The following is a 27,849-nucleotide window of genomic DNA, read 5'->3' as shown; positions in this document are numbered from 1 at the left end:
AACAAGCAACAGAATAGACGTTATCGTGTGTGAAGTGAACTGAAGAAAAAGTTGACCTTACAGTCGCATGTATAGTAAGTAGGCAACAACAGTATTTCGCCGAAAGTCTTTTTCTAATAATATGACACTCAGTTAATTATATATGTAGAAAAAAATTTGCTATTGCAAATGCAGTATTACAGCAATGCGTTTATCTGTATCTGCAAAAAAACGGGAAACATTTCTTCAGCGTGACGTTTCGTTTTGGTAAAAACGGACTTCTTGTTTAAAAGCATGACGTAGCTGTTTTTCTCATACGTTTTACTAAAAGATGGAAACTGTTCGAAAATGTACAGCAGCCTGGAAAGCTGCTAAATCAGATACTGAACGATTTGCAGCATTGATGGTCATTGCTAAACTTATCCGGACCGAGAATTTATCTGCAAATGAAAAGAGAGAAGTGTTTGAGGCAATAGGATTTAAGTTTCTGAAAAGATTATTGACGATTGATGATGAATCAGATTCAAATATAAACGCGTATAAAACTTTAGGGTTTGCTATCCTTTCTTGCTTCTGCTTAGATTCAGATTTATTAAATGATCCTCAAATTCTTTCTTTCATACCTTATTTGGTTGATGTTTTTGAGTCTCCTGATCACGATGAAATTAGTGACACCATTAATGATGCTTTAGATATTGTAATAGCTATGAACAGTAATGAAACTTGTAAAAAAGAGCTTTTAGAATGTGGCATTATAAATGCATTATATAACGAATACAAACTGTCGAATAATGATAAAACTTTAAGTGCATTAATTATGTTTTTGCTTCAGACAGACTATAGTGAACCTTATGAAGTACTAGTAAATGATTTATTAAAAATATTAGCAATGCAATTTTGTATGGATAATTCTATGAAAAAGTTTGAAGTCTGCAATTATATTATTACTATTGTATTAAAATATAATAACAGCTTGGACTTGGAAACCAGCAACATAATGCAGAAAGGATTGATTGATATACTCCAGAGTAAAGTAGGAAAAGCTCAACGAGATCCTGCATTAAAACTAGCCGGTTTAATTGTTCACAAATTTGGTTCTCAATGGTTCACTGAAGATTCAGAATCCTCGAGGTTATTTTTCACTGTACTAGTACAAATTACGAGTGTTGAAGTTCATATGCTACTTGAGGAAAGGTCTGCAGAAGAGGTTAGTCGAGAATTGTTTCTGCTGAGTTCTTGTTATTGTATCCTTGAGCGCATTATTGGCATAATGGTAGATGAAAATTTGTTTCAGCCAAATCGGCCACATGTAGAACCATTACTAAATTCAATAAACATGGCTTTCAAATCAATTATAAATTTCTTAAAAGGTATATCCATAAACTGGAAAACTTCAGAAGACTCCTTGAAATCAGCAAATATACAAGATGTTATTGTGGCCACAATTCGTGTGATGTGTTGTTGGCTTGCTGAGGAAACATTTGCTTTGCAGGATGATGTTCTGGAAATTTTGCCATTTGTTTTAGATGTATGTAAAAAATCCTCCCCTATGACCTCGTATGGTAAAGAATTAACTGATTGCAAGACAATACAATTTTTTATTTCTCCTCTATGTCACTTAACAGCAGATGACAAAGCTCGTCAAGTGTTGTTAGAAAATGATTTGTTATCAGTGTTATTTAATCATATGGAATATCAGTGGAATGCTTATTTAAAAACACCATCTTCTGATAAAGAAGTTTCGCTGACAACATTATGTGGTATATTTTTGAATATTGTGGTTTTAGAATCTAAAGTAGTTGCTGAAACAGATGACTTCTTTTTCTTCTTAAAATTTTTATTTAATAACTTACCTCAACTAACTCCAAAATTGGAAATGCTGCCACTGAAAGCAAATTTTTCTGTTTTGGGTTTAATGATTATGCGACAATTTTATAAGAGGGTCAAATCGTGTGAAACAAGCTTCTATGGATTTTTGTCATCAAGCGTTAAATTCCTGTGGGATGCTCACAGTGTTGAAGATATTAATGGAATACCTTCATTTATCATCACAAGAGAATATCGTGAAGTGTGGACAGACATTATGGAATTGTGGTTTTTAGGAATGCAGGCACTTTCTACTTTGTTACCTCTTATGCCTTGGATTGCTAGTTTTCTTGTAGAAAGTGGTTGGCCACAGCATATTGTGTCCTCTTTTGCCCGAGTTAATGAAAGAGGTTTGGAAGGTAATATAAAATCTACCTATCAAGCTTTTCTGAGTGCTTTGGTTAAAGTGAGTAATCAAGCTGTGATAGCACTTCTAGAGTGTGACTCAATAAAAGTATGCAAGCAACATAAAATGACTGAACTTGAATGTTTGCTCAGTAAAACTTTAATTCAGTAAAATTGTGAAGTGCTAATAATATATTTTAATTGGTAGAATATTTCTTTGAGTTTTTATTTTGTGGTTTATTACAATCTGTGAATGAAGAGTTGGTTTTATTATTTTGTTTTCAAGTTTAAGTAGACAATAATTGGGATGTTGGAAGTTATTTCCAAAGTGATATTGTTTTATAAGTGTATATTTTGGTTTAAAAACTATTTTATCTTCCTACTTGGAATAATATTTTGTTACTGAGCTAAATATACAGCTGCCAATTTAGTACAACATATTAATTCTTTATTAAATCATTTGCACAAATACTAGTTCTTGTTATATATAACTTACTCAAAAAATTGGTTTCTGTGAAGGCCAATAAAGCATGGTTTTGTTTATAAGCAATGAAACAGTAATATTAGTAATTACAAATGTATGAATGAATACAAGATGTTGTATAAGTCATACTGTAATTTCATTACATGAAATGAAATAAGTGCATTAATATGTTTGCAGTGATAATTAATAAAGAATGTAATTAGCAATAAATTGTTCTAAAACTAATTTTTATTATCTTAAAAAAAGTGAGTTACATTACAGGGGATGATGAATCTACAATTTATAACTTAGTAAAAATTTGACAATCAAATCCCTCTCTTTTTTTAAACTTCATTTTTTTACTCTTTCATCTGAATGAAAATGCTTTATTTTTGAAATACAGATGAAAAGATATATGCTAAAATATTTCAAAATGTCTATTAGCTGAAATAGTGGGACAAATAATCCAATGGGAGAACACTGCTTTTCTTCCTCTTTTAATTATCAGCCAAATTATGTTTCCAGTATAATTTTCCAATTTGTTTCTAATTACTTCAGTTCAATACAAATGCTTTACTTTTGATATAAAAATGAAAAATATATGCTAAAATGTTTTAAAATTCCTATTAGCTGAAACAGCAATTTAATCTCTTGCTAAAATAGAATAAATGTCAATAAATATGCATAGAAATTAATTTTTTTCCATGAAAAATTTATATATGTAGCGTTTCAATAAACTTTAGATAAATTAGAAGAATTCTGAACAAAACAGTGAATCTTTGGAATAAGAAAAGAACATGTATGAAAGTGCGTAATTGCTAAAAATATATATAATTATTCTATACGTGTTTGTATTTATATTTTAAGAATATATCTCTTTTCGGTAATAAAATATGTGTACTAATAAACTGTACAGTGGTGTAGCGAGCATAACTGGCGCCCGGGGCAAAATACCTTTGTGGTGCCCCCCCTAAAACAACTTTCAGTAATATAATATATAGAATATATTCGTAATAAGAAAATAATGCAAATAATAATAAAATGCGGAATCTGCCATGAAATACTAAAAAATATATTAAGAATAGTCACTACCTAACTACACTAGGCTTGGATTTGGAAATGCATCTGTGTCGACGAAAAAATTAGACATACGATGATCTAAAATTAGTTAAAAAGGTGTTCTTTATTTTACATATTTATATAAGTGTTTTTAAAAAGTACAGTTTTTAAACAATTAAAAGTTTAATATACATTATAGATAAAGAGATATGTGGCAATTTGCTTATTACAACTCAACTCTACCAGTCTGGTAACCCATAGCAACCAGAAACAAAATAATATTTATTCTATTCAATTGTTATAATTATTTAACGATCTGTCTAAAAAAAATGTACTTCCATAATTGGTGACCCGTATTTATTACGAATAGCAACCTTCAATGTTGCACGAATATGAAGTTTATATGTCAAAATTCTGAGCAGCAGTAAGTTATCCAGTGTGATGAGATGCAAGTGAGACGGACCATTTCACCTGTCATTTCAAGCGTTGTGCCACATTCTGGTAAGTCAACATATATGTCTGTCATAATTTCAGCAGATATATGTATCGTCTGCTGCATTTGAGCCGCCAGTTTCTCTGATTTCAAGTACCAAGAAACTGTGTCACTATTTACATATTGATTATTTTTCTATACATATTATTATTGTGCATATTCTATACATATTATTGTGCATATTTGATTGATCTACGATGCTGCTTCACAACGCGAGTGGCAGTTAAGCCACCGTCCTTTTGTCGCAGAGACCCATCGTTATGGTTCATTCAATTGGATGCGCGTTGAGTCACATTACTGCCGACGAAACTGAATTTTATACAGCGATTGCTGCGTTAAGAGGTTATCACATATGGCTACAGTCCCTGCTAGATGGGACTTTTCTGAGAAACGAGATTCTGGTAGCACTGGTTTAAATGGGAGGATTCCTAGAAAAAAGATCCCTGTTGGAAGCGAAGTCCCACCTAGCTACGGAAACCTATTGCGGCTACGTGGGATTTTTTCAAACTTCACCGAAAATGTCTCGGCTGGACCTCGGTCCCGGGTACAGACAACCAATCATACGAAAGTTCTGCTTCTGAAGGATCTTGTGATCCCAATTTGAGCGATAATCGATTATTGTTTGGCGTTCAAGGTCTTTGTAGTATGTGAGAATGGTAATCTAGCTACGTGTATTTCCTGGAATTGTGCGGGTTCTGAGAATTGTCCCTTTTGACGTCAAGCCCCGCGTAGCCGAAACATAATGGGATTCTTAGAATCATAGGTACTGCAATCAGCTCATGAAATAATTTTGAATCCAAATCTTAACAAATACAAATCTTAAAAAAAATTAATTTCTGTTTATGAAGAATCCGGCACAGTTAAAATCAAGCAGTTGTTGCACGATTTACGGTTGGGTGATATGAGGCCTTCTCAATTGCTGTCTAAAATGTCAGACTTAGCCACCGGTAACCTAACGGATTACATTCTTAAAACATTATGGATGAATAGACTCCCATCTAACATGCAAACCATTTTAGCGACCAGTAGCGAGCCACTTAAAAATCTTCCCGAAATCGCTGATAAAATTCACGAGCTGGCCATTCCAGCGCAAATACACGCAGTGCAGGCTCCTGGTCCAGGTATTGTGGCATTACAGCTCAAATTGGTGATTTGTCCAAAAAGGTTGCTCAGTTAGTAGCCATCCAAGCTGAACCTTTTCAGCGCAACCGCTCCACATCACGTGGTCAAAATACACATCGTAGCCCACCGAGGAAACGTTATGAAAGCCCTCCTCTGGGTATTTGTTTTTACCACCACAAATTTGGAAACAAGGCAAACAAATGCCGCTCACCTTATAACGACCAGGGAAATGAGAAGGGCAGTTGTTCGAAGTTGTGAACGGCAGCGGCCGGAATTTTGCACACCTTTTCGTCATCGAAAAGAATTCGGGCTTCAGGATTCTTGTAGACACCGGGGCTGGTGTTTCTGTCGTTACACCACATTTTCACGAACAAAAATGCCTTACCAAGTTACAACTTTATGTAGCAAATGGAACTCCTATTCAAACTTTTGGTGAACGCCTGATATCTGTTCATTTAGGATTGTGCCACAACTACCAATGGCCATTCATTATTGCTACTGTTTCAAGTCATATTATTGGTGCTGACTTTTTTCAAAAATTTTCTTTGCTTGTCGATCTTAAGAATCGCCGTTTGTTAGATTTCACAACCAGCTTAACTTATCCGGGATTAATTTGCAATAGTCAAGATTTGAACATTAAACTGATTTCGGGTAACTCCCCATGGCATCAACATCTCAGAGAATTCCCTACAAACATGCGCCCACTTATGCGTATTTCCGAACCCAAGCGCGATATACTACATTATATTGAAACTGCCGGACCTTAAATTGCCGCTAAACCAAGACGCTCAGCGTCTTGAGCGGACATATCACTAAGTACCTGTTAACCCAGCTGATATTCCAAAAACTGCAGTTATTACGCCTTTCGGACTATTTCCGGTCATGACTTTTGGCTTATGCAATGCTGCTCAAACGTTCAAACACTTTACGAATCAGGTATGAAACAGTCTCGACTTTTGTGTACCTTATTTTGATGACGTCTTAATTGCCTTCTCTTCAAAGCACGAAGACCGGCGCTCCGGCCTGCCATCAAAACGAAACGACGTGGATTGCTGTCAGCTGGTGTGCTACTGAAACACGACAATACACGGCCCCATAAGACGCGTGCAACGGTTGCGACCATCACAGACCTGAAATTTGAATACCTCCCACATCCCCCTTACTCGCCAGACCTCGCACCGAGCGATTTCCATCTGTTTGGTCATCTCAAAGAAGCAATGGGCGGCAGGAAGTTCCACTCCGATAAAGAGGTACGCAACGTGGTGCACGAGTGGTTGCGCCGACGCCCAAAAGACTTTTTTTCCTGCAGGTATTCAGGCTCTTCTGAAGCGCTGGCGGACTTGCATTGAACGAGGAGGGGACTATGTTGAAAAGTGATTTACTTCTGTACCCTGTGTGACCAATAAATAATATTTAAAAAAATAATTATGGTTTTCATTTGACTCCCCCTCGTAAATATATGAAAATTTATTTTAATTTGCTGAACGAATGTTCGTAGTTAGCATTTGATAATGAAATAGTAGTATTTGAAGTGCGACTCTTCGGTTTGGAAAAACATTTTCTCTATAGATCTGTAGTGGAGTTTTAGGTTCCGTTTCTTTTCTACTGCGGAGTAATGTCAGGCAGTCAGATTCACTGCTCAAAACAATTAGGGGATATTGTGGGTTCGGTATGAAATAACCATATAATCGATAACCTTTTTGAATAAAAGGAAATAGAAGAGATTATAAAGGAAAATTATAACGTTTACAAAGTTGGGAATATGCAAATTTAGTCTGTGACGTCGAAAACTATGCGTTTTAGATAAGGAGTAAGGAGTGACCTGCAGTATTCCTTTTGTAATAGGAGATTAAAAACAATTGACATGCGTTGAATGCTTTGTAGAAGTAAATATACGATGTCTCAGCAAAATGACTTAGTTGAATCGGTAGCCAGGAAGGCCATCAGTCGTTTACAGAAGAGTCAAACGCAATTCATTGTAGCGGAAGCTTTAGGATTTTCCCAAAATGTCATTTCCAGATTATGGAATCGGATTTTGGAAACTAGATATGTTTGAGAAATTCGGGACAAGGTCGTGTTATCGTTTTAAAATAAAAAGTGGGAGATATACGTGCATTTCGTTTAAAAAAATACAAATATATGTCTAATTTGGAGAAATATAGTGGTCAGAAAGAACGTTGTGGTTGATGTACTGCAAACATTTTATTACACATTTTATCAGGCAAATCAAGAAAATAATTAATTATATTACAATAGTTATTAATTTTAAATATATTTTCCAGAAATCGATCAAAATAAAAACTGAAATTTTCCGGAAAATCTTGTTTGGAGACGAAATGGCGCCGCTCGTTGCACCCCCTTGCTCCCCCCTCGCTACGCCACTGAAACTGTAAAAGAAATTAGTATAAAAAATAAGTGTTTTGTTCTCTAAATTAGCAATTATGAAATTCAGAATGAAAATGGTTGAAAATAAATGAAATTTAAATTACAGGATGTATTTTATTAAATTACTAAAAAGTGGTTGAAAATGCTTATCTGAGTTTTAAAATGTACAATTTATTGGGTGTAGCTTGTGGTAAAGTGTACACAAAATCGTCATTCCGAAGTTTTGAGATTACTGTTGATCATATTCTGACTCCCAGCTCTTTGTCAGCATAAAACTATAGTTGAATCACTTGTTACCTATTTTACAGATCATCTGAGAGGATTATTTTAGAAGTATAGTTTGTATCTTGAATTATAGTTAAACATGAAGCAATATTAACTATTACAATTTGAAATATAAAAGTTGTGTTTTTGTTATTTCATTTGGTATTTTCAGACTATCAGCACATCCAGTTTCAACATATGGTAAAATTGCTGTGTTTTGGGCATATCTCTGAGTATACATGTGACTAGAGCCACCTCCAAGTGCATGTGAATTTATGCACTTAATGTACTTTATTGTGATTTCACTGAACAGGTTGTGAAAATGTAAATATCAATTGCCTATCTTTGTTTTTTTCTCATAAATTTCTTGCTTCTTACAAAAATGCTTCATTATTATTTTATCAACAGAATATTATCCTTTAGCCATAAAGATTAATGAACTAAGATTTTTTACCAAGTTGGCAACTTTTTGTGGAAACGTGGATAATGAGTAAGTACCTTTCATTGTAATTCCTATTGTCCCCCCCAAATCAGATTAAATTTGTAATTTTTCTTAACAGTATGATTAGAAATATAAATTGCTTAATTGAATCATGTAAATACCAGCCATAGATTAATTGTAAATTTTCTTGTAAGTAGGCATCACGCTAGACTGGAACATAAGTTTGTAAAATGTCTCATTTCTGAAAGGTATTAGAAAAACTAAAAAGAATCATTCATTCATTCTAGACACATTTAAAATATTAATTATGAAAAGTGCATATGCATTAAGAATCCAGAGTGAACAAATATTGGTGTAATAATTTAAATTATATATACTGTAAAGGCCTTTATTTTCGCGGGCCGTAATTTTCGTGAAAATGAATATATCAGTGATTTCGTGAGCTGAAAATTTCGCGAATTTTATATGAACAGAACTTTCAAAAGTACTTAAGTAAAGTTGAGAAAGTTGAAAAATTCCAAAAGTACATCTTTTGCATAAAGCATTTTAAGAAACTTCCTTTTGTCTGAAAAGTTCTTCCCCCCCTCGTTCCCGTCTAAATGGCGAGTTCAAGCATTTGCTCAAGAATGAGTTTATTGAGTGGTATTCTAATGAGCTTCAATTTCTAGACGAAAAAGAACCTGTGAACTTGCGAATATCACGACTACAACCGATTCACATTTCTTGGCTTTTGCGCGTATTTAACGGTATTGAAGCCAAACATGAGAGAAAAAGTATTCTAAGTGAATGAGCTGCTTTCTATTAATTTTATTGTTTTATATTAGAGAAATATTGTTGTATATTATTCAAAAAATAGTTATAAAAAAGAAAGTTGTCAAGAAAAAACTTGTAATTGTGCAATAAATCATTAAATTATGGGTAAGTGAAAAATTTCTGAATTTTTATTAATTATTTGAGGTGGAAAAGAAAAGTATTTCGCGAGGCTTAAATTTTTGCGATTATGACGGGATCACAAAAATAAGGCCCTTTACAGTATGTATATCATATTTACTTGCCTATTTTCCCCCCATTTTCCTATTGATTTTACCATTTGAAAACTGGGAGAGGGAAAAAATATGCAGAGTTTACTGTTTTTAAAGAGAGAACTTAAATGATACACATTAAAAAGCACGCATAAAAAGATACTAAAATTATTATGTTATGCATATCAAAGAACTTATCAGTTTCAATAATATTGCTTTACTTGCACAAAACAATTTTCTGTTTTCTTGCACCTCATTCTCATCAGAGATTTACTTTTTGACACTTTTCTTTACTGTTGGGAAAAGAAAAAAAATATATATATATATAGAGTCAAAAGTCTAATCCGGAATGGTCTATAATCCGGATCTCAAAGCTACAAACTTTCTGCGCATGCGTCAACGTATAATGCGTTAACACATGCGCATATACGTCGACGCATGCTCATAACACGTTTACGCAAGCTCGTTTCATGTACAACGGATGGTATAAGCTAAAATTATCTAATTATCTATTTCAGTTAATGTTGGAGATTGCGTTGTTCCTTAATCTTCTAATTGGATCCAGCTTATTATTTTTTGCAGACTGTTAGAGCAATTTTATAAAAGTAAGCTTGAACTTTCGATTATGTCAAAATAATTTCCGATTCTGGAGCTGCCAAAGGATCTACAAAGCGAAAGCATGTTCCGATGTCCATCAAACAAAAAGTAGAATTGCTGCAAAAAATGGATAAAGACATATACTTTGTTTTTCTAACCATTCCGAAATCTGTTTATCAATTTCACGCTGCTCTCCGGGGAAGGGGGGGGACATCGCGGCACGCAATGACCTGGAAATTGATCTGTCAGCACTATCCTTATCTTCAGGGCAGATGTTTTTATTTTATTCGGCTTATAATTCCTTACTAAATGTAGTATTTCATCTCGATGTACTCCCTCTTTGATATGATTTAAATCAAATTCCTTGTCATTATAAATATCACGAATACACATCAAATAGTTTTCTAGTTGCAATTTTCTAATTTCGACTATGCGTAATGTATGCTTTACTCATGCGCGCATTGAAAGAAATATTTAATAAAGTAAACAAATACATATTAAGCTTTTTATTGTAAATTTTGATACCCTTTAGATCATAATTGCTCTTTATTTCATAAATTACGGTTTCATATTTTTAATTTTATAATTTCTGCATGTTATCTTACCAGATTTAAACTGATGATCTATAATCCGGAAAAACCGATAATCCGGAATCGCCGAAGTCCGGATTAAAGACTTTTAACTGTATAAAGCACAGACCACATTCTTCCTAAAGAATTGTTAAATGAATTATAATAGTTCTTTTAGAAATCTGGTCAGGGATCTTCACCACATGTAACAATTTTTCAGTGTTTTCGTTTTTTCTGTTCATCAGTGGATGACCATGTCACGACAGTCTTCATTTTACATATTGCCATTTTTGAAATGGAAAAACTAGTTGTACAAAATTTCATGTACATTCTGTTCTTTGTAGTCAAACAGCAAAAAAATGAAAGGAAAATCTGCTGTAGTCAGATTGAAGCCACTTGGCAAATAGGCATAGGAAGCCCTTAACTCATAATTACAGAATGCTTGCTTGTAGTGTTTTCATTCTGAATATTTTTGCATACTCTCTATATGTATGTGTATTATACATATTACTAAATTTCATTATGTGAACAATTCATCACTAGAAGCCAAAATTCCAATCCAAGTACCCATCAGAATTGATTGCAAAACAAGATATCCATTTAAAAACAGTTTGATTGCAATATCCAAAGGATATTTTTAAAATTTTATCATTTAAATAAGTTTTCTGATAGTGAAACTGTCTCAGTAAACTTTGTGTTCCTGCTGTTTATATTTCATATATTTTTTATTTATTAAGCACTTTTAGGCTGGCATGAAACATGCTGAATTTTTTAAAAGTACCTTTACATAATTATCACTGCTTAATTTTATGAGAAAACACAATCTGTGAAATGGTGAAATCACATGGTACAGTATTATAACACATGGAATTTTTTTTTTAAATAAAAATCTGCCTTTCTAAGTTTTATAGTTCTAAAAGTATATTATCACTAAATAAAAAATAAAAATTTCGGAGTTTAAATGGAAAAATAAAAGATTTTAATCACTTCTTAATTTATACTGGTAAAATGCCCTTCTGAAATATGTACTTTCAGTTAATCAACACCTGCAATTTAAACATTTGGTTAAAACTGCCAAATTTTTAATATGTATATGACAACAGTCAAATCCTATATGTACATACCATGCATGTGTTTCAATACACATGGATTTGCACACTCTATGTGTAACCTTCATTTTGCTAAACGGTATCTACAGCTGTAGAATTGTAAATTTCGGCTTTATGAATTTTCGTTTTTCTCAAAAATTTACTTTCCTACAAAATACTACTGCTTTTTGTTACTGTTTGTAAACAGAAGACTATCTATGAGCAGTGAAGGTAGCAAAATGTTTTCCACGAATGAGTTGATGACTTTTAATCAAGGTGCAAGTAATCAGAAAGCATCTCTTTAAATTATGCACATGTTGGAGTTAATAATAATAATGGCTTTAATTAAATAAAAGATTTTTAAATGCATTTCGAATGTTACAGTTTCTGAATTAGAATATTGTTACGAATTTGGTATTTAAACAGCTGATGTTAGTAGACTTTTAAATTAAATTGTTTTATTTCCCGTGTAGTGCAGCGCATGACGAGTATTAAAGGAAAGCTAAGTTGGAAAATTAAAAATACAAGAGCATGTGCATTTAACATTTAATAAATAAATATATCTTTTTGATTTCGAGAAAGGGCTAGAAAATTCTCGCGCATTAAAAAAAAAAAAAAAAGCCTATATAAGGGGCAAGAAAACCTTTCAATTAGTAGTTGTTATTGTAGTTAGTTTGTTGTTGTTTTAAGAGTTTGTTTAGAAGACCACTCTTGTTGACTGTAGCGAATTCGTGGATTAGCTTTCTTTAGCTGTTTTGAATTAAGTTCTCTTGAACGTTTGAGTAGTTAAAAGATAACTACTGTGAGATATTGTAATACTGTAAGAATATCTGAGAAAATTTGAGTATTTTGTTTTATTTATTTGTGATAATAATAAATCTTATTCATTTTTCATCGCACTTTTGCATTCAATTCATAACGAACCCGTACGCATGCAACAATATGATTTAAGAATACTTTTTCTATAGAAAAAGTTAATATGCTACATTAAAATTATACTTTTTTATTCTATTTTATTTGTTATTAAAATTATACTTTTTTATATACTAAGTTTCTGTATTTACACCTGAGATAATCTGGGAATTAAGCTATTTATTGTTTTTAATTAGATTTAAGTAAATTTTATGTAATGACTTAGTATGTATATAAAATTGTGTAATGTTTCATATGTACAGTCATGTGCAAAAGTTTAAAACCATTAGACATTTTCCTGTATTTTAACAAATAGCACCATTTTCGCTCGTGATTGCATTATCTCACGCATTGATTGCATCAAACGCTTTCTACTGCTATAAATATAATGTGGTCTCGTTTATCAGTAGTTCGTTACTAGATTTTGCATACACAGTGCTGTTGTATAATTCTTGTAATGGGTAAAAAAACCTTCACTTACTGTTAAAAAATGGGAAAAAATAGCTGCCCTGCATGAAGTTGGCTTTTTTGAATGTGAAATAAGTTTGAAGGTAAATACCAGCAAGACAGGCATGCATCAATCTATCAGTAAATTCAAAATTTCGGGAAATTATACAGATCTTAAGAGAAGCGGTCGTCCAAGAAAAATTTGCGTACGTGATGATCGTGTGATAAGGATGATCACTTGATGTCCAACAACCCCCTGCAATAAAATTAGAGCTGTTCTGCCTGCAAAGGGTACTAACGTCAGTTCAATTACTATTTCAAGACATTTGACTAAAGATTATGGTTTATTTTCCTATAAACATGCTTGGAAACCTTGACTTACTCAAAGTATGAAAAAGGAAGGATTGACTTTCACCAGACAATATCAGAATTGGACCGAACAACAGTGAACTACAGTGTTATTTTCTAATGAGTCAAGTGTGCAGCAATTTTCTGCACATGCTAAATGTATTGGCTGCCCATTTGGAAAAAGATATGATGAGAGATATACGACTTCGGTCAAACACCCTCCAAGCCAGATGATATGGGTTGCAATGTCTGTGTTTGGTACTGCTGCTAACATAAAGCCACAATGAACAGCAGTTGGTACCTTAATTTCTTACGTGACAAGTTGAAGCTTCACTTGGATGTTCACAGAAGTTCAATTTTCATGCATGATGGGGCTCCCGTGTCACAGAGCAAGGAATGTTAAGAACTATCTGAGGGCTACTCAAATCCAAGTGCTTGATTGGCCAGGTAACAGCCCAGATTTGAATTTCATAGAGAATCTGTGGTGTATTGTAAAAAATAAAGTCACGGAGAAGCTACCATCCATTGCTACAGAACTTGTTGAAAATATAAGGCATGTGTGGTGTACAGAGATTTCTCAAGCTTACTGCCAGTCTCTTGTTTATAGCATGCCTAAAAGGATTGCGACAGTGATAAAAAATAAAGAAGGTCTGACAAAATACTGACTACACTTCAATAACCTTGCAAGTCTATTTTTTCATTTATAACATGCTTTTGTTGCGAAATTCCAATAAATCTGATTTTTCCATGTGTGGTCTTAAACTTTTGCACACGACAGTACTTGCCTTTATGCATATATTACTGAATACAATAAAAATATTTAATTTTTTTTATTAGAGAAGACGATGAAATTATAAAATACACATCTACATAAACTTGAGCTTGATCATATATGTACACATAAAATGTATGATAAATATTACTTTTATGTGTATATAAAAAAATGAAAGACTTAAAACATCTTGAATAAAAAATATCATAAAGCTATATCTTTTGAAAGATATGTGAATATTCTAACAAAATTTACATGCATAATGTTCATTATGCATGTTTTATGATCTTTATAACAATCATAAAAATAAATATCTAGCATTCAATTTTTAAATTATTGTCACAACATAATTATAATTTATCATTTGTCAGGAGTCTGTTAATTTTAACTGTGAAATATTATCTAGAAGTACATCATCATCCCTTGATGAAATTTCAGACTGATCTCTTGAGTGAATGTTACGATTACAGTCATCAATTTTTTGTGTAAGGATATCTATTTCAGTTCTTAAATGCTCATCACCATTCATTACAATGTCATGATCTTCTTTTTCAGGAGGTGTGTTGGGCCTGCTGAGTGAAAATAATGGAGTCCTGTGTAGAAACTCATCTGAATCATCATTACTTACTTTTAAACCTTCCAACACCTGTTCAAGAAGTGACTGTAGTTTATCCTAAATAAAGTAAAGTAACATAATTTGCAAATTATTGTAAAAAAATGCATTTTAATGACAGTGCTTGTGTTTATAAATACACTGATGGGGGGATGCCAACACCAAGGAAAATTTATTGTAGAGAAATGAAATTTGGAAAATGCATTTGTCTAGCTAATATGTTTAATTGATTAAATTTTCAAGATCACAGGTTAATTTAAACTAAAAAAAATGCGTTTGAAATGTGAAATGCCGTTATATTAATAGCCGGTGTAACTTTCAGAATTTTGAATGCAAGCTTGCAAATGTGCATGCATTGTATCATTCAGGTGTCAAATTTAACTTTGTGGCATGGAGTTCCATGCTTGTTGTACTTGTTCTGTAAATACTGGCTGTGGATGATGGTTGTCGTCCAATGATATCCCATATGTGCTCAACTGGCGACAGATCTAGTGATCTCGCAGGCCAAAGTAACATGTCGACAGTGGTACGAGGGCGAGCATTATCCTGTTGGGAAAACTCCCCCTTGAATGCTGTTTATAAATGGCAGTACTACAGGTTAAATTACCAGACTGACATACAAATCTGCAGTCAGTGTGTGTGGGATAACCACGAGAGTACTTCTGCTGTCATAGGAAATTGCTCTCCAGACCATGACTCCAGGTGTAGGACAAGTGTGTCTAGGCTGCTGACAGTTAGGTTGCAGGCACTTCCCTGGCCTCCTGACCAACACACGGCTGTCACTAGCACCAAGGTAGAACCTGCTTTCATCAGAAAACACAACAGATCTTCATTCCACACAACTGAAGTTTGACACAACTGAAGTTGCAAACAGCAATGGCTTGGAGTCAGTGGAATGCATGCCACAGGGCGCCTGGCTCGGAGCTGTCTTTGAACTAACGGATTTGAAACAATTCGTTGTGTCACTGTGGTACCAACTGCAGCTCGTATCTCTGCTGCAGATGCAGTACAATGTGCCACAGCCGTACACCGAATACGGTGGCTTTGCCTCTCAGGAGTTACACCTGGCTGCCTGGAATGCAATCTTCTTGACCACTGCTCCCAACAATCATGCACAGTGGATACATTCTGGCCAAGTCTTTCTGCAGTCTTGCGGAGAGAAAATTCACCTTCTTGTAGCCCTGTTACATGACCTCGTTCAAACTCGGTGAGCTGTTGATAAGGGCTTCTTTGTCTTAAAGGCATTCTTGGCTAACATCAACTCAATACGTCAAATTTCAGAGATAAATAATGCTCATGATCTTTACAGCACACATTTGAAGCAAACCTGATTTCCAAGTTCTAGCACCACACCTATGCATGAAGTGCGAAATTTGAATTCCCATCAGTGTATATATAAATATAGAGATTCTCCAACAATGATTTTCTCTCTAAATTATGGCATTATTTCCATGTAAGTGTTAGAGAGATATACATAATATTCAGTTTATACAATAGATAGCATTGTTGTACATTTTCAATAAAACATGGTTCGTAATCTATGGAATACTATATAAATAATCCAATAGCTAATATTTTAATATATTATCATTATAGTTTGTAAAAATAAACTTTTGTTGAGTTTAGTGTCAAAATAAACTTTTGTTGAATTTAGCATGTTTTGAAGACGGACTTACTAGCAATTATGTTATCTATTTTCTGTGAAAGGAAATACTGGATTTCAAAAAATAAAAAATCTTTGTAATATGCACACATTAGTGCAATTATGAACAAACAGTTTAAAAAGCTTCATGATAGAGATTTCTCTAACTGCAAACATTCTGGCAAGTCTACTAGGATTGGTAATAGCTTGATTAATATTCAGAGTACGAGAAATTAATCCACAATATATCACACAGCAACTTAAAATGGCTTTTCTCCAACATTTCATTTTGCAGTATTAAATTTATATTTGTGGAAACCTGATATAACAAATTTTCAGATGAAATAAAATCGTTGAAAAAAGGTTCCTGTGAAGAAGATAAATGCAGCAAAATTCTCACAGTGGAGATATGTTTTAAATATTTTTGTTAATTATAATTGAGTTTAAATGAAATAAATATAGCTATACAAGATTCCAAATGGTTTTTATAAATTTTATTTAAAATATTTGGTGCTTAAATATTGTTGCAACCACTTCGTTGAAGAGACCAAACTGTGATAATCATGCATATAACAATTCTTCAGTTTTGAGAAACATCACAATTTCCATACACATTCTTTTTATTGTAGCCCAATTTTTTTTTGGGGGGGGCCTTAAGCTCTATGTTTAAAATATGTACTTGTGGGATTTGCTTTGGTGAAAGAAACTTTAGTAATATTCTGCAGGAATACAGTATTTTGCCACAAAATTGCTAAAGGGAGCAACTATTATAAAATTGAACAACAAAAGAAAAAACAAACCAACTTAGTAAAAGAAAATTTATTGATTGATTATTGGGATTAATACCTAATTAAAATTTAATATGTATATGTAATATATATATATATTCAAATTTTAAATCATCATTCTTTTTTATTTTTTTTGGTTAAAAAACTGCCAAACTCCATTTAAGGTGGATGTTCTAATATGTAAGTAATAGATACCTTTCTGAATGCATAGCAGTCTCTAACATATCTGTCTTAGATTTACAAACATGCCCTTTTTTTAAATGTAAGAACTGAAAACATACTAGCTGCAAAAATTAAGATAAGAAGAACATATTTTCACATGCATTGTCATAAAACAGTGCTCCAAACTGATAGAAGAAAGGATAGCACAATAATGAGATGTAAAACTACATTAATCTGTATCATAGACCAAAAGACTGAATTTTTGTGAACAACTTCCTTTAAAAGGCAATGCAACAGATCTTCAAAAGTGAGCTTTCAGCACAATACTGCAAAACACAAAAAAAATCTGTATAATAAGCAGCAGGTAAGAAAAATGTAGTTCTCAGCTAGTGATATGATCATGTTTGACAGCAATATGGGATGTGCATCATCTGTTCATGCTCGGTATGAGGCATCAGCACGTTCTTGAGGCACCATAGCCCATTTCTCTTATACAGCTAATCAGAGCTGCAGTATCATTGCTGGCAACATTTTGTTGGGCATCTGCTAAAAATGTCTGGCATGTATTTGGCTTGATTTACATACGAGGAATGCGCATGCCAATCCTGTGCACCAAATATCTTCTTTGTGATAGCTAAGCTACAGCCACTGTACAATGACGCGTAGCACCAACATCCATGAAAAGCAATAATAATCCAGAAAAGATATGCATAAGGAACAATGTCAGCAAAATATCTGTCACTAGTGACTGAACCACCTCGAAAGATATGAAACTTCCATATTGCCACCATTCCCTCCATTTTTAAACTAGCATATTTCTGCAAATCTAGAGAGGTGATTACATGTTTCATGCTTTCAACAGATGTTTAGACATCCAGAATTGCTAATGAGACTCAATCAGTTTTCATCTGTGAAAAGAACTTCCCCTTGTTTGGCCCCTTGCCCTTGTGTTTCAGGTATTAAAAAACGTAAACCATTTATGCAAATCTGCTGACCGAGGTAAAATACATTAACAGATGTCTAATACAGTCAAAAGTCTTTAATCCAGACTCTTCGGGACTTCGGCGATTCCGGATTATAGATCATCAATTTAAATCTGGTAAGATGGCATGCAGAAATTATAAAATTAAAAATATCAAACCGTAATTTGTAAAATAATGAGCAATTATGATCTAAAGGGTATCAAAAAAAAAAAAAAAAGCTTAATATTTATTTGTTTACTTTATTACACATTTCTTTCAACGCGCGCATGCGTAAAGCATACATTATGCATAGCCGAAGTTAGAAAATTGCAACCAGAAAACTATTTGATTTGTATTCGTGATATTTATAATGACGAGGGATTTGATTTAAATCATATCAAAGACGGAGTACATCGAGATGAAATACTACATTTAGTAAGGAATTATAAGCTGAATAAAATAAAAACATCTGCCCTGAAGATAACGATAGTGCTGACAGATCAAGTTCCAGTTCATTGTGCGCTGCGACGTTCCCCCTCCCCCCGCGCATAGCAGCGTGAAATTGATAAACAGATTTTGGAACGGTTAGATAAACAAAGGATATGCCTTTATCCATTTTTTGGAGCAATTCTACTTTTTCTTTGATGGACATCGAAACATACTTTCGTTTTGTAGATCCTTTGGGAGCTCCAGCATCGGAAATTCTTTTCGACATAATCGAAAGTTCAAGCTTACTTTTATAAAATTGCTCTTACAGTCTGCAAAAATAATAAGCCGGATCCAATTCAAAGATTAAGGAACAACGCAATCATCAACATTAACTGAAATAGATAATTAGATAATTTTAGCCTATACCGTATGTTATACATTAAACGCGCACACATAAACGCCTATGCGCATGCGCAGAAAGTTTTTAGCTTTGAGGTCCGGATTATGGGTGTCCGAATTAACGACTTTTGACTGTAGTGTGTTGAATGTATCTTGATAATACGAGGGCCATCCAGGAAGTAGATTACGTTTCCGTCTGTGTCCGCTAGGGGCGGGGCTAGCGCGGCCATCTTGGGGTCAGAGCGTTGCGCAGCTCAGTCTGCATCTAGCCGTGCTAGTGAGAGGTTCGTGCTGTGCTTCGTTCAGATACTGTGACGGTTTGAAATGTCTGCGTTAATTGAAAATCCTGCGAGGTGCGCTCAGTAATAAGGTTTCTGACTGCAAAAAACTGTAAACCGATAGAAATCTATCGGCAGCTTCGTGAAGTGTATGGGGACAACATTATCACTGAAGGTGGAGTGCGTCAGTGGGTCATAAGATTTCAAAATGGCCGAACCAATGTTCACGACGAAGATCGAAGTGGGAGACCCAGCATAGTGACCGCCGAACTTCTCGAAAAAGTCGATGCTAAAGTCCGTGAAAATCGAAATTTGACAATAACGGAACTTTCTTTGAGTTTTCCACAAATTTCGCGAAGTTTGTTGCACGAAATCATCAGCGAAAAGCTTGGTTACCACAAGTTTTGTGCAAGATGGAAGACAAGAAGAGGTAACGAAGTGGTTGAAGGCGCAGGCGGCCGAATTTTTCGACGAAGGAATTTCCAAGCTCGTACATCGCTACGATAAATGCCTTAATTTGTATGGTGACTATGTAGAAAAGTAGTATTTGAGTGTGGCTTTCATCTGTATATAATAAAATTTGTTTCCTATACTTTGTTTATTTTTTTATTCCAAAACGTAATCTACTTTCTGGATAGCCTTCGTATAATGTGTCAAAATACTGGCTCTTAGTTGTCATTGTTGCTTGTGGCCAACCACTAGTAACCTTTGGATAGCTGTTTCCAATAACGCAATGCTGTGTACAATCCTTAACTCCTCGTCCACACCAGTCACACTTGATGTCATTTACACAACTATCTGCTGAACATACCACACTGTGATAGCAACCCAGCACCATTCAAAGCATGGAAGCTGCCCAGCCGACATAGTGGTTATTGAAATGGACTTCTATATCAGTGGGCCCTGGTTTGAATCCCTGAGAAGGCATAGATGTCTATATAGTGTCCATGTGACAAGGGGCACTCAAAATACACAGCAAACTGAAAGTTCTCTTGAGTGGATGGTGGCAAGGTAAGAGACCTCAAAACTGGATGGTAGCGTAACAGGTTAAGTTCAACAATACGTCAGTCATCTCTGCTGGCCTAGCTTCTACCTGCACTTGTGAATCACAGGCAACTGAAATGCAATGCTCTTGTGATTCATACCCTTCCACATAACCCAGGATATGTCATATTTCATATACACATATACTTTAATACACTAGATTCTAAGAAACCTTTCTGTGAATCTTTTAGTTGGTTTTGCTTGTTCTGCTAATTTTTTACTTATCTGTAATTCTTGCACACCAAGGTATTAACTGATCTTTTCATCAAGTTGAAGAGTTTAAACAAAAATTTAGAGAAGCTAAAATAAAATAAGGTTTGTTTTATATTAAGTAGAATATGAAGTGAGTAAATAATGCAATATGATTCAAAGATCTTTGATTTTAAAGATGTTGTTCGATGAAAGATATTCAAAAGGAAAAGTATAAGTAGTGCAAAATGCAAAAAAAAAAATTTCAATAACAAATTACCATTAAATGGTCCTAGAACAGAACAACAAGTAAATATGTATTCAAGTAGGAATAATATTCAAGTAAATATGTCATAGCACAACTAGAATATAAAATTATAATATTTTCATATTACAATACATATAAAAAGAAAATACCTTATCAACACTGTCTTCAAAGAACTGCATATGAAATTCAAAGGCTTGCTGAATAGCCCTAAAGTAAAATATTTAAATCTCATTAGAAATAATTTTAAAAATACCAGTAGCCTATTAAGTAATCTAAGAAACATCAACATTATAATTAAGACAAAATTCAATTATGAATTGAAAATAAAAACTTAATTTTCTAACTGAATATTAATATCAGGATGAAGTCGCACTTTGATTAATTTTAATGATCTATAAACTTACTTATCAGAGTAGATACCACTTCGTAAAATATCCTCTGTGACTTTACTAAGAAAACTAAGGTATTTATCTTCTTCATTTCTGTAATAAAAATATTATCAGTCAGCATAGATAAATCATCAAACACTTTAAATAATTTTAATACAGCATTTATAAAAATTTACGGATTGACACACCTGACAATACTAGAAGGATAAAAGAGTAACATGAAAACATTTATCTAAAAATATGATCCAAATTAATACATATATACATATTTTAAAATTAAACTTATGTTATTTTCTTCTATAATTTAAACTCTCTACCTTTTTGGAATTTGATACTAGCTTAATGTAAATGTATGTTTCTTATAGAATATATTAATGATACACTTAAAAAGGGAAGGGGGGAAAACTGTTTAAATTAAAGTTTGCTAATACATTTTTCCTTTCTGATTTAGTTAAAAAATCAATAGCTATCTACACATTGCAGAAATAATCACAGTATATGTATATTTGGTACAAATTAATTTAATAAGCATCTTTACATGTGTGGCCTTCAGCCATCTTACTGACATATTATTATGCTTTCTTTGAGCAATTAATATCTTATTGGCATTATTTTATTACTGGAAAATGAAGTTCTGACAGCTAATATATAATGCAACAAAAATAATTTATCATGTTACAGTTGCTGTTAGAATTTTATCTAAGAAATCTGTTGGGGAGAGGCGAGCAAACTTTTTTTTAATGTGCATGCATATTAATTATGCTGGCGCAGCTGTCTCTTCTTCCAACACGTCCGTCATTCGAGCGTACGGAGATGGTGAGATGATATATGCTGTGTGATCTTTTTATTCATTATTCATGTAAATAAAGTGTGTTGTACTAAATTGATGGCTTCTTTACTCTAAATATAGGCCTCTGAACAACAAAATCCATACACAAGGAAAGGGAATGTTGTAATTTGTATTTAATGCAAGTTTTACAACACTAAAATTAAACAACTATAAAACTGGAAACTATAAAATTTCATTTGCTTGAATGACCTAATACCTAAATACTATTCATTTTATTCTTACTAAATCAAATTTAATTACCTATTTAACACTTGTGCGTCATCCATGAAATTCTGATACTTTTCTTTGTAGTTCTGCAGTACAGGATTAAATGGACTATTTGGATAAGATATATGTTCATTTGCAGACTTTTTTATCTGTGTTTCTTCTTCAACAGATGAATTGCCTGCATTAATATTTAATGTTTCATCTTTACCATCATCTGTTTCTTCATCATAACTTTCAAATGTCTGGATGGAAAAAAATTATCAAGATTAATTCTTATTGCAAACAGAAAAAAATAGCAGCAGTGCAAAGAAAGAGAAGAAAATTGGCATTCCAACTCTCATAGTTTGCCAATCCATCACAGATAATTTGCTTTTCATTTTGCACTGTTACCTCAAAGCTGTAATTACCCTCTCCTCATTTACAATCGTAACATGTGTCATCATTCCTGCACAGATATTTTAGCAAATTAGAACAATCAACCATCTTCAGCAATCATTGCCATGTTTACAAGCTAGACCAGTTGGAGAAATAGCCATGAAATGCCTATTCTAAACCAAATGACTACAATCACAAAAATGTATAAATCCCAATACTTAATTTCATCAATTCTAAAATGTTACAAGAATTGGAAAGAAATTAAAAAAAAAAAAAAAAGATGAAGCAAAGTAAATTAAATATTTATGTAAGAGCATTTAATACTGACTGCTATAATTTACTGACGTAAGGAGTATATAAACATAAGCTTCACATCAATTTTTGCTCTTTACAAATATTGAGAAGAATGGTAAAATGAACAATATTTATATCAAAGAAAGAAGGAAATCCTAACATAGAAAATCTAAGGAAGCATGAGAGAACTGAACCATTTTTATTATGTCAAATGTGAAAGCCAGCAAAAAATCCTGGAAGAACTGAAATAACTCATTACTGGCATGAAACAAATAAATAAATGTGAACTTAGCCATATCAAACATATATCTCTATATTCAGTAAATATCCCATTCATTTCTCACAACTCCTCTTAATAGTGCTTTTACTGTTCTGACATATTTTCAAAGGCAATCTGTAGCATATCCAAATACTTTTAAACCTTTTTTTTTTTTTTTTGTTGTTGTTCTTTAGTAAATCAATACTCAGTACTTTCTACAAGATCATGTCATTCCTTGCTACTCTCTCCACATGTTAAACTCAGGGTTTAACATTCAACAGTTCAAAATGGGTCAGATAGAAAGGTTCATGAAGCAGAACTAGTTACAATTTCAAACCACCTTGGAATAGGTGACTTCACGTGCTGGCTTGCTGAACCTTTCTTGAATGGTGGCTGTATGTTTCCTGGATTGTGCTCATTTTAAGTTTTACAAAATAATGTGCAAATGCTAATATTTATTCCAAAAGAAATCAATACTGGTGCATAAAATTAATTAACGCATACCTCTAAAAAAGTAGAATATTATGTTTAGGCAGAAGAGGAATGATGACTTCTAATACTGGTTCTAAATCCAAAAAAATCCTCATAAATTCTGATTGTAACATCTTTTAGATCTGTGTTTCACAACCACTGGTCCGCAAAATATCCAGCTATCTGTCCAAAACCCAAAGTATCATATCGGCTGACAAACAATTTTACAACAGCACCTACATTACAATAACAATAGTTTACTAGTTTAGAAAATAATATGATCGATGATGAAAAATATAACAAACTGGCAACTATGTACCTAATCGCCTTTCATAAATTGCCAATGCCGTACAATTAGTACACCAGTTAGTGTGCCCCTGTCTGTCTTGAATATTGCCGATTACTTGAATGCTGAATATCTATCGTAGTGTTTAAGGTGTCTTTGGTTAGGTTTCGCTTTTTATCTTGCTTACATTCTTCTGCATGCTTGGACAACTGAAAACTATACATCAGTGTAAGTTTTTAATAACCACTGAATTTAATACTGCGTTATAACTACTATTTCTTTAACTTTATGTAGATTAAAAATCAATAACCAGGGTGAGTAACAAGAAAACAAAAGGCACATTACTAAATTTCGTGCAAAGAAAGGATTCTCCATCTAAAACCAAGTACGTCATCCTCACCTTCGAATACAGATGAAAGTGAATATAGCCCACAATCTGCCTAAAAAAGAAAAAACTTTGTAAGGCACTATATCACAGACTATTTGAACCATGGTTTTGTCCTTTGCCCACAATCAGAAGAAAATTGTCGAAAACCTGAATGTGTTGTTTGTAGAGATGTTCTTTCCAATGAAAGCATGAAACCTTCCAAGCTCTTGCAGCATTTACAAATGAAGTACCCACAACTGGAAAGCAAACCCCTGGATGTTTTCCAGAGAAAAAGTATGGAGATGAAATGTCAAAAGGATGCTTTTAAAAAATGTTTCTCGGTTGATAAATCACTTTTAAAAGAATCATATTTAGTTGCTCTGCATATTGCCAAATTGAAGAAACCATACTCAGTTACTGAAGAACTTGTCAAACTTTGTTTGATAGAGGTGTGTTGGGCCAATCTGCTGCAGATAAAATGAAAATTCTGCCTCTGTCTAATGATACTATTGGATGAAGAATATGTGAATTACCATACGACATAGAAAGTCAACTACTGCAAGATATTCGTAAATTGAAATGATTTGCTGTCCAAATGGATAAGTCGATTGACATCTCAAATAATGCCATATTATTATGTTATGTTCGTCAAACTGACTATGCAAACAATGATATTAGAGAAAAATTGATGTGCTGTATCGAACTACCATCCCAAACAACCAGTGCTGAAATATTTAAGGCAGTTAACAATTACGTTGAAAGTAACTGCATTGACTGGAAAAAATGCATTGGTTTGTGTACTGATGGCACTGCTGCTATGACTGGAACACATACAGGTGTTGCAAAGAGAATAACAGACGTAGCATCAAAAGAATTAGTAGTAGTCATTCACTGCATTATTCATCATGAGTAAGAAATTGTCCCCACAACTGAATGACATTCTTCTGGAATCGGTAAAAATTGTAAATTTTATCAGAAGTAACGCCCTTAATTCAAGATTGTTTATAACTTTATGCCAAGAAATGATATCGGATCATGTACAATTATTGTTGCATGCCGAAATACGCAGGCTATCCAGAGGAAAAATCCTTAACTGGTTGTGAGTTGAGAAATGAGGTACAATTGTTTTTAAATCAGAAGGGATCATTATTGAGCAGAAATTTTCAGAACAAAGAATGGGTAGCCTTGCTTTCATATCTATCAGACATATTTTCACTGATAAACGAACTAAATTTAAGTCTTCAAGATAAAAATAATACTGTTTTCAACTTTTTCAATAAGATTGATGCTTTCAAGAAGAAAATGAAACTCTGGTACAAACGTGCGGAAGAAAACACTTTTGATATGTTTGTTTCTTTCTCTGATTACATTAATGCTAATGACATGGATCAGAAGAGCATTACCAGCATCATTTTGAAGCATTTAAATTAACTTTCTATGACTTTTGATCAGTATTATCCCCCAGAAGAAGATGTGCGTTCAGGTAATCTGTGGATAATTAATCCATTTATTGATAATTACCATAACAATCTTACTACAGTCGAGGAAACAGAACTTATTGAACTAGCTTATAGATCTAGGACTTAAATCACAGTTCAATTCAGTAAATATATATCAGTTCTGGATAAAGACTGCAACAGAACACCTCAATCTTCATGCAAAGGCGTTGAAGATTTTATTGCCTTTTTCCTCAACTTAATTGTGTGAAACTACATTTTTGGCTATGACTGTTATTAAGATGAAACATTGAAATCGACTTGCTCTTGGGCCTGCTCTACGTATTGATGTAACTGGTTTAACGTCTAGGATTGGCACTTTAGTCAGCAACAGAGACCAGCAGCAATATCATTGATTTTAGTTTTAATTTCCTTTAATTTGGTAAATTATTTTTTGCTTATTTTGTATCTGCCTACGCTGTTTACATTTTGATTCATTGTTGTTTTTGCTATTATATTAATTAAAAAAAAATAAATATATCATTCATATTCGAATTTTCTTGGAGTTTTAGTTAAGTTTTGGTAGTTTTATTCTCGATGCAATATTACTAAGTAACGATGCAATGAACTAAGTTGAATGTATATACGCAAATTATAACAAATAAAATGCTTTAAAAATTATTTTTGTCTTCATGATTCATTTATGTGAAAAAATTGTGCCAATGGGTCGAATTATTCAACTTATCGGTCCGCGAGAACATACCGAAATATTTTACCAGTCCTTGGAGTAAATCCAGTTAAGAAACACTATTTTAGATGATAATACATTGGCATTTTATTTTCCTAATGTGAAGATAGTGTTAAAAGTTTATCTGACACTAATAGTAATTAACTGTAGATATAAACATTCTCTCTCACAACTGAAAAGAAACAAAAATGAATTACAAACCAGTATGGCAAAGTAAGATTGAATCACCTCTTTGATGAACACTAAGAATGAGTAACTGGAAGAAATGCACATGTAGTTCATTCAAGAATTTTCTATCATCAAATCTCATAAAAATTTGGTACTGTTTTGTTATCAGGATTGGATTCAGAAATGGATGTATATGGTTATGTATGTTTATATATGCATACAAATGTGTGTGTATGATATACACATATATGCACATGCATACATACGTTTTTTAATCTGGTCCCAATAACAGAACAGTACCAAAATTTCAGGTAAACAATATAAAATCTGAATTTTAATAAATCTGAAACTAAATGGTAATTTTTAGTTTTATTTTTTTAAGCTAAGGAAATTAAGCTGTATTAATTTTAGGATTAAATCTGTTATTTATGTTATGGGCCTTACAAATGTTTACTGTCTTTAAAATGCATGTCTATGCCAATACCTAAATCACTGACTTAAAGCACAGAAAAATTCCATCAGCATTTATAATGCATTTATAATATAATATACAGCACATTTATAATATAATATAATATACAACACATATATTTATAATATAATATAATATACAACACATACATTTATAATATAATATACAGCACAACTTTTAAATATCAGTGATTTAATAGGTAATGACCAATAGCAACGATCAGCCTCCTAAACATCATAAATGTTCTTCAAATTATAATCTTTTCTTAGTGACAGCAGCCATAACCAATTTATCATATCATTCTTAACCACATATTCATTTTCATTGCAAGCATTTGATACTTTTTGATTATTTACACTCTCCTGTAAAGTATTCACCAGGCAATGTGTTGTGTTGCCAAAGCAGGCAACCCATTGCATCACTAAAATGTATTTACATGACAACCCATGTATGCACATGAATGTGCAGCAGAAGAGTGCCTATTTTCAACAACAGCCATGTTTTTCTCAAATTACACAGTAGTGCTTGTTTGTTGCATTGAGTTCTTTTTTTTTTTTTTTTTTTTTTTTTTTTTTTTAAA

At 33.0% G+C, this 27,849-nt stretch overlaps 2 protein-coding genes across 3 annotated transcripts in view; one reads left to right on the top strand and one right to left on the bottom strand.

The window, feature by feature from the left end:
* Window positions 1-49: 49 nt before the first annotated feature.
* On the top strand, window positions 50-2,884 carry Neurochondrin (neurochondrin). The gene has a single exon (XM_035355426.2). The coding sequence runs from the start codon at window positions 311-313 to the stop codon at window positions 2,360-2,362; it is 2,052 nt and encodes a 683-aa protein (XP_035211317.2). The 5' UTR covers window positions 50-310; the 3' UTR covers window positions 2,363-2,884.
* An 11,351-nt stretch (window positions 2,885-14,235) lies between these two features.
* LOC146995704 (spermatogenesis-associated protein 7 homolog) overlaps window positions 14,236-27,849 on the bottom strand; it is a 35,091-nt gene continuing 21,477 nt past the window's right edge. For both annotated transcript variants that reach the window (XM_085821735.1, XM_085821734.1), the window contains exons 7-10: window positions 22,427-22,635; window positions 21,352-21,429; window positions 21,097-21,154; window positions 14,236-14,846 (exon numbers count right to left, since the gene is read on the bottom strand). In XM_085821735.1, the coding sequence (XP_085677861.1) occupies window positions 14,541-14,846; window positions 21,097-21,154; window positions 21,352-21,429; window positions 22,427-22,635 (651 nt within the window). In that variant the 3' untranslated portion in view covers window positions 14,236-14,540. The remainder of the gene's footprint in view (window positions 14,847-21,096; window positions 21,155-21,351; window positions 21,430-22,426; window positions 22,636-27,849) is intronic.

The sequence above is a fragment of the Stegodyphus dumicola genome, chromosome 8, assembly GCF_044657685.1.
Source record: "Stegodyphus dumicola isolate Sdum_Otavi_A_Nest chromosome 8, ASM4465768v1".
NCBI lineage: Eukaryota > Metazoa > Arthropoda > Arachnida > Araneae > Eresidae > Stegodyphus > Stegodyphus dumicola.
Note: the sequence above shows the minus strand (reverse complement) of the source record. Positions and strands in the feature narration are given on the sequence as shown.